This window comes from Carcharhinus amblyrhynchos, chromosome 20, assembly GCF_965287045.1.
Source record: "Carcharhinus amblyrhynchos chromosome 20, sCarAmb.v2.hapA, whole genome shotgun sequence".
Lineage (NCBI taxonomy): Eukaryota > Metazoa > Chordata > Chondrichthyes > Carcharhiniformes > Carcharhinidae > Carcharhinus > Carcharhinus amblyrhynchos.
The window spans coordinates 12,335,452-12,353,638 of record NC_137343.1 but is presented as its reverse complement, the minus strand read 5'-3'; the positions used below and the strand labels follow the sequence as shown (position 1 = coordinate 12,353,638).

The 18,187-nt window shown below is 46.6% G+C and overlaps 1 protein-coding gene across 3 annotated transcripts in view; it reads left to right on the top strand.

Annotated features, from left to right (window-relative positions):
• Nucleotides 1–18,187, top strand: part of LOC145355752 (unconventional myosin-XVIIIb-like) — a 344,749-nt gene that overhangs the window by 174,328 nt on the left and 152,234 nt on the right. For all 3 annotated transcript variants that reach the window (XM_080208083.1, XM_080208085.1, XM_080208084.1), the window contains 4 exons: nucleotides 5,341–5,524; nucleotides 9,696–9,921; nucleotides 13,760–13,869; nucleotides 17,416–17,481. In XM_080208083.1, the coding sequence (XP_080064209.1) occupies nucleotides 5,341–5,524; nucleotides 9,696–9,921; nucleotides 13,760–13,869; nucleotides 17,416–17,481 (586 nt within the window). The remainder of the gene's footprint in view (nucleotides 1–5,340; nucleotides 5,525–9,695; nucleotides 9,922–13,759; nucleotides 13,870–17,415; nucleotides 17,482–18,187) is intronic.

The following is an 18,187-nucleotide window of genomic DNA, read 5'->3' as shown; positions in this document are numbered from 1 at the left end:
ACATGCTTCCACTCTATAGTAGGGCATGCCAAAGAAATTTCACTCTTTTTTTTGTCAGAAGAGTCCATAAAATAGTATTTGAGTGTGATGGAATTATACCACATGGGAGGAGGTAGTTTGACCCCAGTCTGTCTTGGATCTTTCAAAGACCAATCCAGATGGTCCCAAACCCCACCATCTGCACCCTTCCCTCCCGCATGTATGATGCTTTCTCCTTTAAGTACCCAAATTGCACTATTCAATCTGTATTCATCACCCTATCAGGCACAATACCTGATCACACATACTAACGCGATTGCGAGAGTCTACACTTATGATTATTAAGGAATCAATCAATTCCCTTTCTTCCTTGGGTTCAATGTTCACTTCACCAATCTAAATGTGCCTCAAGAATTGATAGCACTTGTCGTGGGGAGACAGAGATTAGTCTGCCTCAGCAATGGGAAAAACCAACACCTGCATTCATTCATTCATTCCTACCTCCTGCGGATTCCACAGATAATCCAAGTGCATATAGATGGTTCCATACAGAAGGTCCCTCTGCCCTGCCCCATACCTGTTAACTCACAGTGTGTTGGGATTTGCAGTAATGCCCTCAGATTCTGTGGCGTGATAATCCGAGTCGGATTCCCACTCCGCTTTTAGTTTCTTCCCCTAAAATCCAGCCATCCTCCTCTCGTCTGACCTTCAGACTCAGGCTGGCTGAGAGCTGTCTGCTGCAGTGGATTCCCAAGGCTCTGAGCGGAGAACTGGAAGGTCAGCGGTAAGGAAACCACACCCCATTTTACTTACAGAACTAGCTTCCATAAAGCAAGTAGTTTTAAAGGTACAGCCACTTTGAAAAGCCAGGGCGAAGGTCATAGGGGTGTAGGGGTTGGGTGGCTAGTGAGGAAGTGTCAGGGGGGCAATTGGGAATGGGGGGGGGTGGGTGTTTGTGGGGGTGGGAACTGGGGGGTCGGTGGCCATTGTGGGTTGGATGGTTAATGGGGGAGGGTCAGGTGGTGGGTGAGCCTGGAGTTTGGGGGTGATGGGGGGTGGCATCAGTACTATCGTTATCCAGGAGTTAGAATTGGTTTTAATTATTTTCACGTTTCCTGGGTAACTATTCTGGTAAGATGACACAAAGCCTCGAGAGTCTGTGATTCATATCAAAGCTTTGAATGGTTCCTTGTGCAGAGCAATTGCCCAACGTAAGAAACAATACTTTTCACCATATACCAACATGTCTGATAATAATAAAGCAAATCAAATCAAAATGAATTGCTACGCAAAGCTTACCTGGGTCCATCTGTGGGGTATTTCCAGAGCATCTTTGGGACACTACCCTCACCCCCTCTCCCCCAGTTATGACACTCTGGTGCTCAGAAGTTACATGTTATTGTTTTCTGTACCAACAGCCCAGTGACCACAAGACCATAAGACGTAGGAGCAGAAGTAGGCCTTTCGGCCCATCAATCTTGCTCCACCATTCAATGAGATCGTGATGTGATAATCCCCAACACCTCTTTCCCGTCTGATCCCCATAACCCTCGATTCACTTGCTGATTAAATATCTGTCGACCTCAGCCTTGAACATGCTTAACAACCCAACCTCTACAGCCCTCTGTGGTAAAGAATTCAGATTCACTGCCCTCTATTTGCGTTCCTCCTCATCTTTGTTCTAAATGGGTGACCCCAGATTCTGATCCTAGACATTCTCAGAAGGGGAAACAAGTCCTTTGCAACATAATTTATTGAGTTTTAGATTTTGCCCACATTCTACAAACATTTCACACGAGGAATGACAATTAAAATATGTATAAACCAAACCTATTAGAATAATTTATAATTGACACTTACACAAAGCAGGCGTTCCTTCAGATTTCTTCAGCTATCTGAGGACATAAAGCCATGTCCTTTCTGGCACATTATGTATTGAGAACTAGTTCACCTATTCTTGCATAATGAATGTTCCTTGAAGCTATCTGCATTATTAATACCAATTCTACCCATTAACAGATTAATCAATATACAATATTTCATTAGTACTCAGTTCTCTTCTGGGTCTTTGCAAAGGATGTTGTTTGGAATTGATATATGTTTCCCTTTGGCCTTTTACAATCCATTTCAGAATTATGTTTATTAATGTAAATCTAATAAGATTGTCGTGAATTAGTGCAAGCTGTTTTCAAATTATTTTTCTTAATATTGTACAGACTATAGAGGGAACTCTCAGTTAAAGTTTATTTATTAGTCACAAATAGGCTCATTTTAATGCAACAATGAAGTTACTGTGAAAATCCCCCAGTTGTCACACGCCAGTGTCTGTTCGGGTACACTGAGGGAGATCTTAGCATGGCCAATGCACTTAACCAGCATGTTAAGTGAGAGGAAACCGGAACACTTGGAGGAAATCCACGCAAATACGGGGAGAACGTGCAGATTCCACACTGACAATGAACCCAAGGTGGGAATCGAACCGGGGTCCTTGGCTGTATGAGGCAACGGTGCTAATCATCCTGCCACTGTGCCGCCCAACTTCATGTTGGTCTAAACAGAGATCTTGTTGATTTAATGGAGAACAAAACGTGTTATTGAAGACTGGAGCAAAGAGCTGAGCCTGAACACAGGACACAATACAGGGTGAAAGAGGAGGAGAGGAGATAAATCACACAAAGATGCTAATCTCATGTCCAAATGAAGCAATGATTCCTGGAGCTGAATTTCCATCCTGAGGTAGAAGTGGCTTTAGAGGTGGGTGTGCTGACACTTCCTTAGGAAGGTGGCTTCAGGAGGTTAATGGGTACCTGCCTGCCAGTTGTGCGTAGCCAATTCACCCAACTGAAGTGCTAACTCTATGCACCGTCTGTATTACCTTTAGTCTTATGGGCTGCACGGTGGTGCAGTGGTTAGCACTGCTGCCTCACAATGCCAGAGACCCGGGTTTGATTCCAGCCTTGGGTGACTGTGCTGAGTTTATCCCATGTTAGTGTGCGTTTCCTCTGGGTGCTCTGGTTCCCTCCCACCACCCAAAAATGTGCAGGTTAGGTGCATTGGCCATGCTAAATTGCCCCAAGATGAGTTAAATGCATGTGGTTATGGAGACAGTCAGGGTAAGGTTCTCTTTCAGAGAGTTGATGCAGACTCGATGGGCTGAATGGCCTTTCTCTGCACAGTAGGGATTCCGTGATTCTATGATTCTAAACTTGGCAATTCATTTGAAACTCAAGCACAAGTGGCCGTAGGATTTCTGGTTAGGAAGTCATGCTTTCACTCCCTAGAATCAACCGGCCATCTTGTGTAAAGCTCCATGGTTGATTACATTCAGCATAAGGTTCAGATGATATGGACACTATGGCGCACATTCATGGGTTCACTAGTGGAACTCTGGAACCAATCGCCAAGGTTCTGTTGTGGGCAAGGTTTTAGAAAAAATTATTAGGGATAGGATTTATAGTTATTTGGAGTGTAATGAATTGATTAGAAATAGTCAGCATGGTTTTGTAGCGGGTAGGTCGTGCCTTACTAACCTTATTGAATTTTTTGAGAAGGTGACCAAAGAGGTGGATGGGGGTAAGGCAGTTGACGTGGTATACATGGATTTTAGTAAGGCGTTCGATAAGGTTCACCATGGTAGGCTTCTGCAGAAAATGCAGATGTATGGGATTGTGGGTAATCTAGGAAGTTGGATCAGGAATTGGCTATCAGATAGGAGACAGAGGGTGGTGGTGGATGGTAAATATTCATCATGGAGTGCAGTTACGAGTGGTGTGCCTCAGGGATCTGTTTTGGGGCCACTGTTGTTTGTAATTTTTATTAATGATCTGGATGAGGGTATAGTTGGGTGGATTAGTAAATTTGCTGATGACACCAAAGTCGGAGGTGTGGTAGATTGTGAGGAAGGGTGTCATAGTCTGCAGGGAGACTTAGATAGGTTGCAGAGCTGGGCCGAGAGGTGGCGGATGGAATTTAATGCGGAGAAGTGTGAGGTAATTCACTTTGGTAGGAGCAACAGATGTGTCGAGTATAGGGCTAACGGGAGGACTTTGAATAGTGTGGATGAACAGAGGGATCTAGGTGTGTGTGTACATAGATCCCTGAAAGTTGGGAATCAAGTAGATAAGGTTGTCAAGAAGGCGTACGGTGTCTTGGCGTTTATTGGTAGGGGGATTGAATTTAGGAGTCGCAGTGTAATGTTGCAACTGTACACTACTCTGGTGCGGCCGCACTTGGAGTACTGTGTGCAGTTCTGGTCCCCGCATTACAAGAAGGATGTGGAGGCGTTGGAGGGGGTGCAGAGGAGGTTTACTAGGATGTTGCCTGGTATGGTGGGGAGGTCCTATGAGGAGAGACTGAGGGATCTAGGGTTGTTTTCGTTGGAAAGAAGGCGGCTAAGAGGGGATCTTATTGAAACATATAAGATGATTAGAGGTTTAGATAGGGTGGATAGTGATAGCCTTTTTCCTCGGATGGAGAAAGCTAGCACGAGGGGGCATGGCTTTAAATTAAGGGGGGGTAGCTACAGGACGGATGTCAGGGGTAGGTTCTTTACCCAGCGGGTGGTGAGGGATTGGAATGCCCTGCCTGCTGCAGTTGTAAATGCGTCTAGTTTGGGGGCGTTTAAGAGATCTCTGGATAGGTTTATGGACGAAAAGGGGTTGGTATAGGCTAGTGGGTCATTGTTTTTGTAACTGGTCGGCGCAACATCGTGGGCCGAAGGGCCTGTTCTGCGCTGTAATGTTCTATGTTCTATGTTCTATGTTCTAAGGTTGATTGGTTGCAATCTCATTTTGGAAATACTGTCAATGTAACTTCATTCTGGCTGGGCACCTTGATCAGAAATATCTTGCACCCAAATAGCTCATTGAGGCTAATGAGTGACAATATGTGGGTAGAGTATGTACAAATGCCAAAAGGTGAAGGCAGGGGAGGGGGTGCGGTGATCGGTCGGGGAAGGAATTGAGGGGTGACGATTTGCTGGGAGTGGGTACAATTGGTGGAGGGGCGATTGTGGGAGTGGAAAAGTGACAAGTTGATCATGGCGCAAACGCAATAGCGCACTCTAGCAGTCAGCAGCCAGCTTCCTGATGTGAATAGACTCCATCCACTCCCCCTATTGGTGAGAATCACACTTTGCCTTATTTTCTTTCTAAATGTGATAAGATTTGATTTTTTTCTCATGCCGAAGAAAAAGGCGCGATTCTCTCCTGTTTTCATGCATTTAGAATTTTCTTGGCAAGATCTCATCCCCCAAGGAGTCAAATCTTGAGCTCAGCCTGTGACGCATCACAATTGCCATACCGTTTGACACAGTACCACCAATGAAATACAGTTAACCTATTGATCCTTTCCTCCAACTAGCGAGCTCCTCAAGAAGCTTTTCTCTTCACGATCGAAGATCCCTCTGATATGTCGGTCAGTGTCTGGTCTGGAAGGCGCGTCCCAGCAAGCCTTGCACAGGATCAGCTGTGTACGGAAGACATTCAGCAGCAGCTTTGCGGCAGTGAAGAGGAAGTCAGTCTGTGCGCTGATCAAGCTCCAAGTGGTAAGTATGAGCAGGCTGAGTAATGGACCAGAAATTACATTTATATTAAGCATCAGCTTCCATTTGCTCTGCTTAACACAATTGAACTGATGGAAACCCATCAAATTCAATCTGAGAACTGAGTACTTGACAGACTCTGAGGGCTAATTTTAAGTTTATGACTGTAATGGAAATAAAAATCAGAAGGAATGTCATCAGGCAGCTTTGATGTTCTACACTATTGTTCAAACTCAAAATTACACTCCCCACCCTCCACCCACTCACCACCACCCCCCATTTGGTCCTAATATATCCCTTAGTCTTCTTTTCATCTCACACTTTACTTAATGGGGTGGCTCGGTGATCAGCACTGCTGTCTCATGCGCCAAGGACCCGGGTTCAATTCCAGCCTCGGGTCACTGTCTGTGTGGAGTTTGTACATTCTCCCCATGTCTGCGTGGGTTCCCTCCAGGTGCTCCGGTTTCCTCCCAGAGTCCAAAGTTGTGCGGGTTAGGTAGATTGGCCATGCTAAATTGCTCCTTAGTGTCAGGGTAAATATGTGGGGTTATGGGGATAGGGCCTGGGAGGGATTGTGGTCAGTGCAAACTCAATGGACCGAATGGCCTCCTTCCACACTGTAGCGATTTTATGATTTATCTTTTATTCCCTGTGGTCAGATTAGAATATGAATGGGAGAATTTTCTTTTTATTCATTTGTGGGACATGGGTGTCGCTGGCTGACCGGTATCTATTGCCCATACCTAGTTGTCCTGGGAGGGCAATTGAGAGTCAGCCACATTGCTGTGGCTCTGGAGTCACATGTAGCTCAGACCAGGTAAAAGCAGCAGATTTCCTTCCCTAAAGAACGTTAGTGAGCCGGATGGGTTTTCCGACGATCGACAATGGCTTCACAATCATCAGTAGATTCTAAATTCCACATATTTTTGATTGAATTCAAATTCCACTATCTACTGTGGTGGGATTCGAACCCGGATAGAACTGTTTATCCACAGGTTAAGTAGAAAATAACAGCTCAGTATAAACACTGTGACCATTTGTGCCTTTTGAGGGATTGCTTAGTGTAATTCAGCTGTAAATATTATTTTTCCATTAAATATTTGCTTTACACCTATTCATTAAATTGTGGCAGTCAGAAATGAGATCTCCTGTGGTATTTTTACTGCGCTCCAAACACATTAGATAGGACCTGTGGAAGCATAGAATAGATGGAGCGATTAAAACAAATATTAGAAAGGATTCCCCATTCCCCTTACAGTGATAGGCCATAGAACAGTACAGCACAGGAACAGACCCTTCAGCCCGCAATATTGTGCCCAACATGAGACCAAATTAAACTATTCCCTTCTGCCTGCCCTTGGTCTGTATCCCTCTAGTCCTTTCATATTCATGTGCCTATCTAAAAGCCCCTTAAAAACCCCTATCTTATCTGCCTATTTCTGCGCATTTCAGACACCTACCACTCTCTGTGGAATAGGTTTGCCCCTCACACTTCCTCTGAACTTCGCCCTCACCTTAAGCGCATGACCCCTAGTATTAGATGTCCCCTAATATCAGTGCACTCCCGTGGCACTGTGGTTAGCACTGTTGCCTTACAGCTCCAGGGACCGGGGTTCAATTCCAGCCTTGGGCGTCTGTTTGAGTGGAACCTGCATCACCTTCTCCCTGTGTCTGGGTGCTCCGGTTTCTTCCCACAGTCCAAAGATGTGTGATTGGCCATGCTAATTGCCCTGAGCATCGGAGGGTGGTGGTTAGCAGAGTAAATATGTGGGATTACAGCGATAGGACCTGGGTGGGATTGTTGTCAGTGCAGGCTGGATGGGCCAAATGGCCTCCTCCTGCACTGTAGGGATTGTATGATTCTGGAGAATGGTGAATCCTTCCTAACAGTTCCTTTAATTGCTCCATTCGTTCTTGCGCTCCCACAAATCCTCTTGAATGTGGTTGGACTGCAAAAATCCAAAGTTAACGGATGACATTAATTGAAAATCCAATTTTCCAAAGAGAAGTTGGAATGAGGTTACTGGGTAGTTGGGGAACGTTCTGAGGTTTCATGAAAGTAATTGAGCGAAGCTTTAGTTTAAATGAGTCGACTTCAGATGAAAAATTAATAATGAGAAAAGCTGATATTTTTTCACCAAAAGAATTTTCCTCATCCCTCGTAATATGGGAACTCATTCCATGCTGTTGGCCAAAGATAAGACAATAGAATTAAATCACATTTCCCAAATGTTTGATGGTACTATTTGAATACACTTCAGATTAGTGAGCAGGCTGAAGGAGCTGAATGGACCACTCCAGTTTCACTGGCCGGGTTCCAAGTTCCTTTTATTGTTTCATTCATTTAAGACTTTAAGGGCTTATCTTTGTTAAATGTGCAGTTTGCAAGCCTGTTCTTGGGGTGAAACGTACTGTCCACACAACAGAATGGCCCCGATATTTAATCAAGATTATGATGAGAGTTGCATAGGGTGGCTTGTGGCACAGTGGTTAGCATTGCTGCTTCACAGTGCAAGGGACCCAGGTTCGATTCCCGGCTTGGGTCGCCATCAGTGCGGAGTCTGCATGTCCTCCCAGTGTCTGCGTGGGTTTCTTCTGGGTGCTCTGGTTTCCTCCCACAGTCCAAAGATGTGCAGGTTATGTGGATTGGCCGTGTTAAATTGCCCCTTAGTGTCAGGGGGACTAGCTAGGGTAACTGCATGCGGTTATGGGGGTAGGGGCTGGGTGGGATTGCGGTTGGTGCATAGTCGATGGGTTGAATGGCCTCCTTTGGCACTGTAGAGATTCTATGAGTGGGTGAGGAAGGGTTTCCAGATGGGAAGTCTGGGAATATGGATTTCCCAGACCTCTGGCTGAAATTAACTATGGGATGTCTTTAAAATCTTCACAATAAATTTCTTGTCTGACTTTCAGACTGGATGTGGTTGCTGGGCAGAAAAGCAGCCTTGGAACAGGTATCAGGTATCTTGGAGATTGCAGGGGACCTGAGGGAATTGCAGGGTGCAGGTCAAAGTGTACAAGGGTTAGGGAGATTGTATTGGGGTGGCAGCAGTGAGAGACTACAGTGACTGTGCTGAGTGGGAGATTAGTGAGGCTTGTGGGAGTTGGTGGTGCAGGTTGGTGGGATGGGGGTCAGGGGGAGAGAGGTGGGCAGGGTATCAGAGATTGCAGGCGATGGGGTTGGAATTTCAGATTTCAGAGGGTGAGGGGAGTGGTGAATCATGTAGGATAGGGGGGAGTTAGGGATGACGGGGGGGTTGGGGGAAGAATGGGAGAGTTGGAGATTGCGGGAGGTGGGGAAGATGGGAGTACGCAAATGGGAGGCAGAGATCGCCTTGGAGTGGGGTAATCTGAGATGGACTGGTGATGGAGACAGTCAGTGATTGTGGGGCAGCGGAGGGAATCAGAGATCATGAAGGATGGCAGAGCTTGAGAGTGCAGAGGGTTGAGGAGTTGGACATCAGAGTTGGAGTGAGAGACATTAGCAATCGTGGAGGATGGGAGTCAGGTATTGGGGGATGTGAAGTTAGCAATTATTGAAGGCTGACGGGTGGGTGTCTGTAGAAAGTTCAGGGCAGCATGGTGGCACAGCAGTTAGCATTGCTGCCTTACAGCGCCAGGGACCCGGGTTCGATCCCTGACTTAGGTTACTGTCTGTGTGGAGTTTACACATTCTCCCCATATCTGCGTGTGTTTCCTCTGGGTGCTCTGGTTTCCTCCCATAGTCCAAAACTGTGTTGATTGGGTGGATTGGCCATGCTAAGTTTTCCCTCAGTGTATCCAAAGAGATGTTGGAGTGTGGCGACTAGGGGACTTCCACAATAACTTCATGGCAGTGCTAATGTAAACCCACTGGTGACTAATAAATGAATTTTTACTTTTTTATTGTTGGGGGATTAGTAGGGGTCACAGGGATAGGGCCTGGGTGGGTGCAGGCTAGATGGGACAAATGGCCTCCTTTTGCACTGTAGGGATTCCATGATTCTATTATCCCAAATATCGGAATACTGAGACATTGATGAGGACTTTTGCCGATCTGATCGCTAGCTCTCCCGAGTTGTTCCAGAATCTCCAGTACAATGGTGTTCCAATAATGTGATGTGCAGCATTCCAAGTGATTTATTCTCCATTAAGTTCAAATCAATTTTTCAATTCCATTTCTTTAAAATCCTAGGATGTTCTTGCAAACCTCATGAAGCGTTCGGAAGCACACTTCATCCACTGCTTTGTAGCAAGGCCCGAGGTGAACGATACAGAAGGGAAAATGAACCAAAGTGTTGGAGATGGAGCAGAGACACAGTGCAGCAAAGAACAGTTTTTGGCCACACTTGATACACCAACATTGAGGACACAGCTGCAGGGATCACAGCTATTGGATGCACTGCGCCTGTACAGGCTAGGTACAGTAACTGTTCCAGGACTTTACCACGAATGTGCGACTGAAGTCTGTTTATTAATTCATCCACATTGAGTTGTCCTTCCCCTGGCAAATAGGATGTTAATATAACCACCAGGATTCAATCTGGGAGCCCTGTGGTGGAGCTCAGCCTGAGAGCCCTATGGAGGAGCTCAGCCTGGGAGCCTTGAAGTGGAGTTCAGCGTGGGAGCCCTGTGGTGGAGGTCACAATGCAAGCCCTGTGGTGGAGCTCAGCCTGGGAGCCCTGTGGTGGAGCTCAGCCTGGGAGTCCTGTGGCGGAGCTCAGCCCGGGAGCCCTGTGGTGGAACTCAGCCTGGGAGCCCTGTGCTGGAGCTCAATGGGATTGGGTGTGCAGCCAAGAAAGAGGAGTTGAGGCCGCAATCAGATCAGCCACGACCTTATTGGAAGGCAGATTATGCCCAGTGGGCCAAATGGCCTCCTCCTGCTCCTTTTCTTTAATGTGCTTAAGTTGGTTGCCAAGAAATCCGATAGAGAATTCAGAAGAAATGTCTTTACTCAGTGATTGTTGAGAATCTGGAAGGCACTACCACAGTGAATGTTTGAAGTAACGGTTTGATATATTTAAGGGTAAACTTGACAAGAATGTGGAGGAGAAGGGGATAGTTGGTTATGATGACAGATTTAGATGAGGAAAGGTTGGAGGAGGTTTGAGTGGAGCATTAACACTGGCATGCAGGGCCAGCGAGAGAAATCAGTGGCCCTGGTGCTCCTTCTGTTTCCAAGATGGTGCCGAAGTGAGGCGACTTCTTGCAAGCTGTGCCCAGCATATTTCTAATTCTATCTCCTACTCTCATTCTATGCCTCTAAAACTTTATTCTAACTCTTATAAACTCTTTCCCTACACCTTAGCTATGACTGTGATGCTACATTCTACGCTCTTTCCTTTCCTTCTCTATGAATGGTATGCTTTGTCTGGATAGTGCGCAAGAAACAATATTTTACATTGTCTACTAATATATGTGACAATAATAAAGCAAATCAATATCCTATTCCCCTGCCTTTTACCCTCGCTATCATATATTTCAGATGCCCCGAATTGGGAACCATAGTCACAGTGGGATTGAACTGTTTTGTATAGGTTTACCAAAACCTTTTTTTTTAACTTATGCCTCTATGTCTAAAGTTTATTGAAAGCTCAGATTTCAGTACTTTACAACCACAGGTTTGTCAGAAAATCTCACACAACCTGGTCATTTATAATATGCAACCAGCTCCACTGCGTTGAACCTGGCCTTACACAACATCTGGACAGAAGCATCGAGAAGTCTTGAACCTCACAAGCACCACAGACAGCAATCCCACACACAGATTAGAATATCTTGACCCAATAGAAACATATTCTATTGCTGCATGACTCCTCACTTCACTTCCAAGTTTAAAAATGCCAATAAATTAGAAACAACCAATATTTGGATTCAATGGGTATCGGGGGCAAACTCTCCGTTGGTTGGAATCGTACCTGGCACATAGGAAGTTGGTTGAGTTTGTGGGGGGGTCAGTCATCTCAACACTAGGGCATCTCTGCAGGAATCCCTCAGGATAGTGTCCAAGGCCCAACGAACTTAAGCTGCTTTATCAATGGCCATTTTTCCGTCATAAGGTCAGAAGTGGGGATGTTCGCCAATGATTGCACAATGTTCAGCACCATTCGTGACTCCTCAGACACTGAAGAGTCCATGTTCAAATCTGGACAATATCCAATCTTAGGCTGACAAATGGCAAGTAACATTTATGCCACACAAATGCCAGTCAATGACCACCACCAATAAGAGACACTCGATCCACCGCCCTTTGACATTCAATGGGGTAACCATCACTCAATCCCCCACTGTCAACACCCTTGGGGTTACCATTGACCAGAAACTCAACTGTACTGGCCACATAAACACAAGAGCAGGTCAGAGGCTAGGAATCCTGCAGTGGCCAATTTACCTCCTGACTCCCCAAAACCCATCCACCATCTACAAAGCACAGGTCAGGAGTGTGATGGAATACTCTCCACTTGCCTGGATGGGTGCAGCTCCAACAACACACAAGAAGCTAAACATCATCAAGGACAAATCGACCCGTTTGCTTGGTACCACATTCACAAACATCCATTCCCTCCACCACCAATGCTCAGTAGCAGCAGTGTGTACTGTCTACAAGATGCACTGCAGCAACTTGCCAATGATCCTTAGACAGCACCTTCCAAACCCATGACCACTTCCATCTCGAAGGACAAGGGCAGCAGATACATGGGAACACCACCACCTGCAAGTTCCCCTCCAAGACACTTACTGTCCTGATTTGGAAATATATTGCTGTTCTTTCACAGTTGCCAGTCAAAATTCTGGAATTCCTTCCTTGGGTCAACCTACAGCACGTAGACTGCAATGATTCAAGAAGGCAGCTCACCACCACCTTCTCAAGGGCAAGTAGGGACGGACAATAAATGCTGGCCAGCCAGCAAAGCCCATGTCCCACAGTTGAATAAAAATAGTGCTATTTCTATCCACACAAGTGAGCTTTATTAGCAGAAAAATTACACTCTGGACTGAGTGATAAATACTTTCTCATGGACAGATTGGCCTAACAAGCCTGTAATCCCGTGTAATCCTTTAGTGAATCTCTCAGCTGTGGCATTAGAGAGCTGATGAGTTTTCCAAAAGTTCAGTTAAGTTTCATTTCATTCTTGTTGCTGTTTTTAAATGTACCATCGTCCAGTTAATTACATCATTAAGCTGGAGGGAAAGCTATACATTCCTAAAAGATTGCTGTCAAAGTCTTGGCCTACTCAGCGTACCCTGAGATTGCACCAGTGATGTGAGGTGCTGGACATTTCTGCAGTTAATAAGATACGTCTCTGATATCATTGGGTTTGATAAGTGATTTCTGCAACTGAATCAACCAGCCAGGAGTAGATTACAATCTTAGGCTCACAGGATTTGATTTTTAATGACTTTATTCATGAGGCTTGCGCTTGTTAAGTTGTGGAATAGGAATGGTGATGGAACGCTGCCCATTTAGGGAATTCTATACCTGTATTCCCAGATCCCTCTGTTCAACTGCACTTTTCAGAATCCCACCATTTACTCTGTATGTTCTACTTTGGTTTGTCCTTCCAAAGTGCAATACCTCACACTTGTCTGCGTTAAATTCCATCTGCTGTTTTTCAGCCCATTTTTCTAGTTGGTCCAAATCCCTTTGCAAGCTTTGAAAATCTTCCTCACTGTCCACCATACCTCCAATCTTTGTATCATCCGCAAATTTGCTGATCCAATTTACCACATTATCATCCAGATGATTGATATAGGTGACAAACAACAATGGACCCAACACTGATCCCTGCGGCACACCATTCATCGCAGACCTCCACTCAGAGAAGCAATCCTCCACAACCACTCTCTAGTTTCTTCCATTGAGCCAGTGTCTAATCCAATTTACTACCTCCCCACGTATACCTAGCGACTGAACCTTCCTAACTAACCTCCCATGAGGGATCTTATCAAAGGCCTTGCTGAAATCCAGGTAGGCAACATCCACCGCCTTCCCTTCATCCACTTTCCTGGTAACCTCCTCGAAAAAAGATGCCACCCATCTTGAATGACTGAGAAGCACTTTGGGATGTCCTGTGGTCTTCAAAGGCGCTATACAAATGTAAACTCTTTCTTTAATAAGGAAGAGTGAGGTGACAAGACAGAGCGATTTGGGAGAGAATCAGAGTTGCCTATCAGGTATGGAGTTGACCCACTGATGCTGGGATGCGGGGTCACCCCCTCCTTCTCAGACAATGACATGATTTTCTGGTTGCTTTGCAGGTTTTCCTGATCACTTGGTGCACGGTGAATTCCGACGGCGTTTCCAGGTGCTGGCCCCAACTATCCTGAAGAAATATGGAGCAGCGTTTATGGTAACAGATGAAAGGAAGGTGTGTGTGTGTGAAAAGTAAATTCAGTGTCAATGGGTAAATAGGTCACAAAGGTAAACCAAGCACATCTCATATTGTTACATTGCCTGAAACTCTCAGTAAAGGCAAGAGAAGACCAGCCAGGTGTGGGAACAGGGAGAGAGGGATGGGGGGATGTGAGGGGGTGTGGAAGGTGAGGGGGATAGGGTGTTGTTGACTGATGGTGGAGGTTTGAGGTGGGAGGTGAGGAGGTGTAAGGGGTAGCGGTTATACATTTTGTACATCACAGCGTGCCCTAGTGGGATTCACTCTGAACATCTGTGGGCGGGGCCTGTGCCCAGTGGCAAAGCCAGCAGTGCAGCGCTGAGTGTGCCGCTGTGCATGTGCCAACCTCGGCGCTGGCCGATTGACGTGTGCGCAGTGGCTCTGCTGGCCGGCCTCTCAACTCGCCCATCACTGGCCTTCTGACCCCTGCACCCCTCCGATCGCTGGCCTCCCAGACCTCCCTGGGCAAGGTCCAATGCTCTCCCTACACTCTCCCCCCTCAGCCAGTCCCAATCTCCCCCACCTGACCATCCCGACAACCCCCCGCACCGCCCTCAACCTTGCTCCTTCCCCCTCACCCCCCACCCAGATGACCAGCCCCGATCACCGTCCTTCCTCCCTCTGCCACTCATTCCTGCGCATATCGTCAACGGGACCCACGTCCACTGATTGCTCCCCAATAGGCTATGCTTCCCTCTCTGGGCCTGACCCCTTGATGCTGCCCGATGCCTCAGTACCAAAGTGCTCACTGAGCACTGCCTGTTTGCCCCTTGGGCAATGCTAGGGGGCCAGACTGGCTCTACCCAAGGGGCATACCCCCGCTTACCCCTGACATCCTGGAGTGGTTCAATGGCCTCCCTTCACTCCAGCGAGGTTGTTGCCTGTTCCCCGTTAGTGGGGAACAGTTGTAAACCCTGCTGGAGTGAATGAGTTCCCAGGCCAGCTCATGACATTGAAACCGGGAGATGCACGGAAGCCCAAGCGCCCAGCGGGAAGCTTGTCAAATGGCCTCTGCTAACATCTAGCTGATGCTCGAGCAGTGCAGTGGGCTCAGAGAATCACCTCCGCTCCTCCAAGTCTGAAAAGCTCATTTTGGTGCTTTCTAATATTTTGAATTAGTCAGTCTGGCCTCCAGATGTGCTTTGAATGTCACTGAAGATCACATCTCAATAACTCTAGTTATTTCAGACTAGGGTAGGATGGTGGCATAGTGGTTAGCACTGCTGCCTCGGTCTTGGGTTCAATCCTGGCTTCAGGTTACTGTCTGTGTGGAGTTTGCACATTCTCCCCGGTCTGCATGGGTTTGCTCCGGTTTCCCCCCACAATCCAAAGGTATGCGGGTTAAGTGGATGGGCCATGCTAAATTGACCCTGGTGTCAGGGGGATTAGCAGGGTAAATGTGCAGGGTTGTGGGAATAGGGCCTGGGTGGGATTGTGGTTAGTGCAGGCTCAATGGGCCGAATGGCCTCCTTTTACTGTAGGGATTCTATGATCTATATTGCAAATTAGTTCGTTCAAAAGAAATCATTTATGATTGTGATTTTTTTTATCTGTTATCAGACTGAAATTTGTTTTATGTTAACTTATATTTATAATCCCTTCTCCTGTTATTCAGCTTCACTTTAAAATGATATATAGGATCTGTGACAGCCAAGATATTTAATGTTTTACATTAATTTCTATAATTAGCAAACCTTGTCTATTATCCAGACAATTACAATGTGGCTAAGCAATCAATATGCCTCTGTGTGTGGATGTTAATGGGCAAGACTCGGTACTTCAAACACTTTTTAAAGAAAGTTTAGGGGTGGGATGGGTGTTGGGAGCAGGTGGGATGGGGTGAGTGTTGAAGGGTGAGTGTTGGGGGTGTAGGGTGGATGTTGGGGGTGGATGTTAGGGAGGTGGAGTGAGTGTTGGGGGGTGGGACGGGTATTGGAAGGGTGGGTGTTGGGTGGGTTGGGGTGAGTGTTGGGGGTGGAGTGGGTATTGGAGGGGTGGGTGTTGGGTGGGGTGGGGTGAGTGTTGGGGGTGGGTGGGTATTGGAGGGGTGAGTGTTGGGGGGGCAGGTGAGTGTTGGGGGGGGTGAGAGTTGGGGGGTGGGATGGGTGTTGGGGGTGGGGTGGGTATTGGAGTGGTGGGTGTTGGAGGGGAAGGGTGAGTGTTGGGGGGTGAGAGTTGGGGGGTGGGGTGGGTATTGGGAGGTGGGGTGAGTGTTGGGCGGGGTATGTTTTGAGAGGTGAGGTGGATACTGGAGGGGGTGGGGCTGAATTTGTTAGCTTTTGTCCAGCTTTTGTCCCTTGAACCCTTTCCAACAGAGTCAGGGCTGGAGAATGGGGTTAGAATTCCAAAAATAATAGCTTCCAATATTTCCCAATCCTTAACTGGAGAAAGTTTCTGCTCATTCAGAGTTGGACGTTGGATAAGGTTTGACAGGATGGATGCTGAGGGACTATTTCCCCTCACGGGGGGTGGTGGGGAACATCGAACTAGGTACAGAGTTTTCAAATAAGGGATCTCCCAATTAAAATGGAAATGAAGAGGAATTTCATCTTCCATGGGTTGGTTAAAGACTGGAATTCACTCCCACAGGGAATAGTGGAGGCTGAATCATTGAATATTTTCAAGATTGAGTTGTCTAGTTTTGCCTCCAACTGGAAACATCTTGGTTTGATGGAATGTTTGTATTTGTTATAAAATTAATTTCAGAAGAAAAATGGAGAATTGATTAAAATAACGAACTTCCATTTATCCATGTCCATGGAGCATCCCTCATTTATCCTCTTCTAATAGAACACAAGGCAGGTGGATCATGGGGTTATGTGTTTACATGGTTAGCTTTCCCTGGAAAGGGTCACTAGCCTGTTGCCAGGGGCTTTCCCTGCCCCTTATTTGAAACCCTGTACAAAAATGGCCGACCAGTAGTCTCTCTCACTCTTACTGCCTGCCATCAGGCGTGTTGGAAGGATGTACAGATTGATAATCAATGTTTGTGGCCACGTTATCAATGCATCTTCCGTGGGCGTCAATTCCTGACGTGGGACCTGAACTTATAGCTTCTTGCTCAGAGTCAGGGATGTTAGCACAAGGCCTCCCAAGTACCTCACAGCCAAAGCATTCCTATTGGCAGTGGCAACATCCATATCATGTGTGTTCACAGCAAGGTCCCAGACACAGCACTGAGACCAATGAGCTGATTTTGGTAATGTTGCTTTGGGAGATGAATGGTGCTAGAACTCCAGGCTTTTATGTCCAGCTGTGAGGGAAGAGAGGCCTCAGTTTAACATCTCTCCTGAAGGCCTCTGAAAGCACCACAGTCCCCCGGACTGAGTGAAGCCTCAGGGTGGTGAGTGAATCATGACCTTCCAACCAAGAGGTCAGCATTCTACATGATGCCAAGCTGTGATTTTGGGTTACGTTTTGTGGAATAGTCAATTGAGGCCCTTCTCTCTTTAATAATTGAGGCAAAATATTTGTCAGTCAACAAAAACCTACTGAAATCATTAAATGGTTGCTTTTTTTTAGGCTACAGAAGAACTTCTTAGCTTGTTGGATTTGGAAAAGCACAGTTTTACCATGGGACAGAGTCGGGTATGTATGAACCAGGCACATGATAATTGTATGTTTGAAGCTTTCATGTGATTCTTGAGGTGCTTAAATTCTGAGATGCTATCACGTCCCAACTGCAGAATTCCGTAGCCCTCCATAGTACCACTCTGCCCACACCAAACTTATTGATGTGCCACTTGCATGGCATGGTGGCAAAGTGATTAGGACTGCTGCCTCACAGTGCCAGGGACCTGGGTTTGATTCCCGGCTTGGCTACAGTCTGGGTGGAGTTTGTGTATTCCCCCCATATCTGCTTGAGTTTCCTCCAGGTGCTCCAGTTTCCTCCCACAGTCTGAAAGATGTGCTGGTGAGGTGCATTGGTCGTGCTAAATTCTCCGAACAGGTGTTGGAGTGTGGCGACTGGGGGATTTTCACAGTAACTTCATTGCAGTATTAATATAAGCCTACTTGGGACATGAATAAATAAACTTAAAGCTCAGCAATGAGCATCACTACAGACTCTCCAACTAACTCACCACCCCCACTGCACCACCCCCCCAGCTCTCAGTCCTGAGCAACGCTGTCCCTGTTTCCCCCTCCATCGTCTCCTTCTTCCCCACACCCACAACCCCCACCAACTGAATGGGCTGAATGGCCTACTCCTGTTCCTATCTCCTGAGTTAGCGCAAATGGATTAGATACGATATAAACAAAGTTACATTATTCATTCTCAAACGTAGAAGGTGCA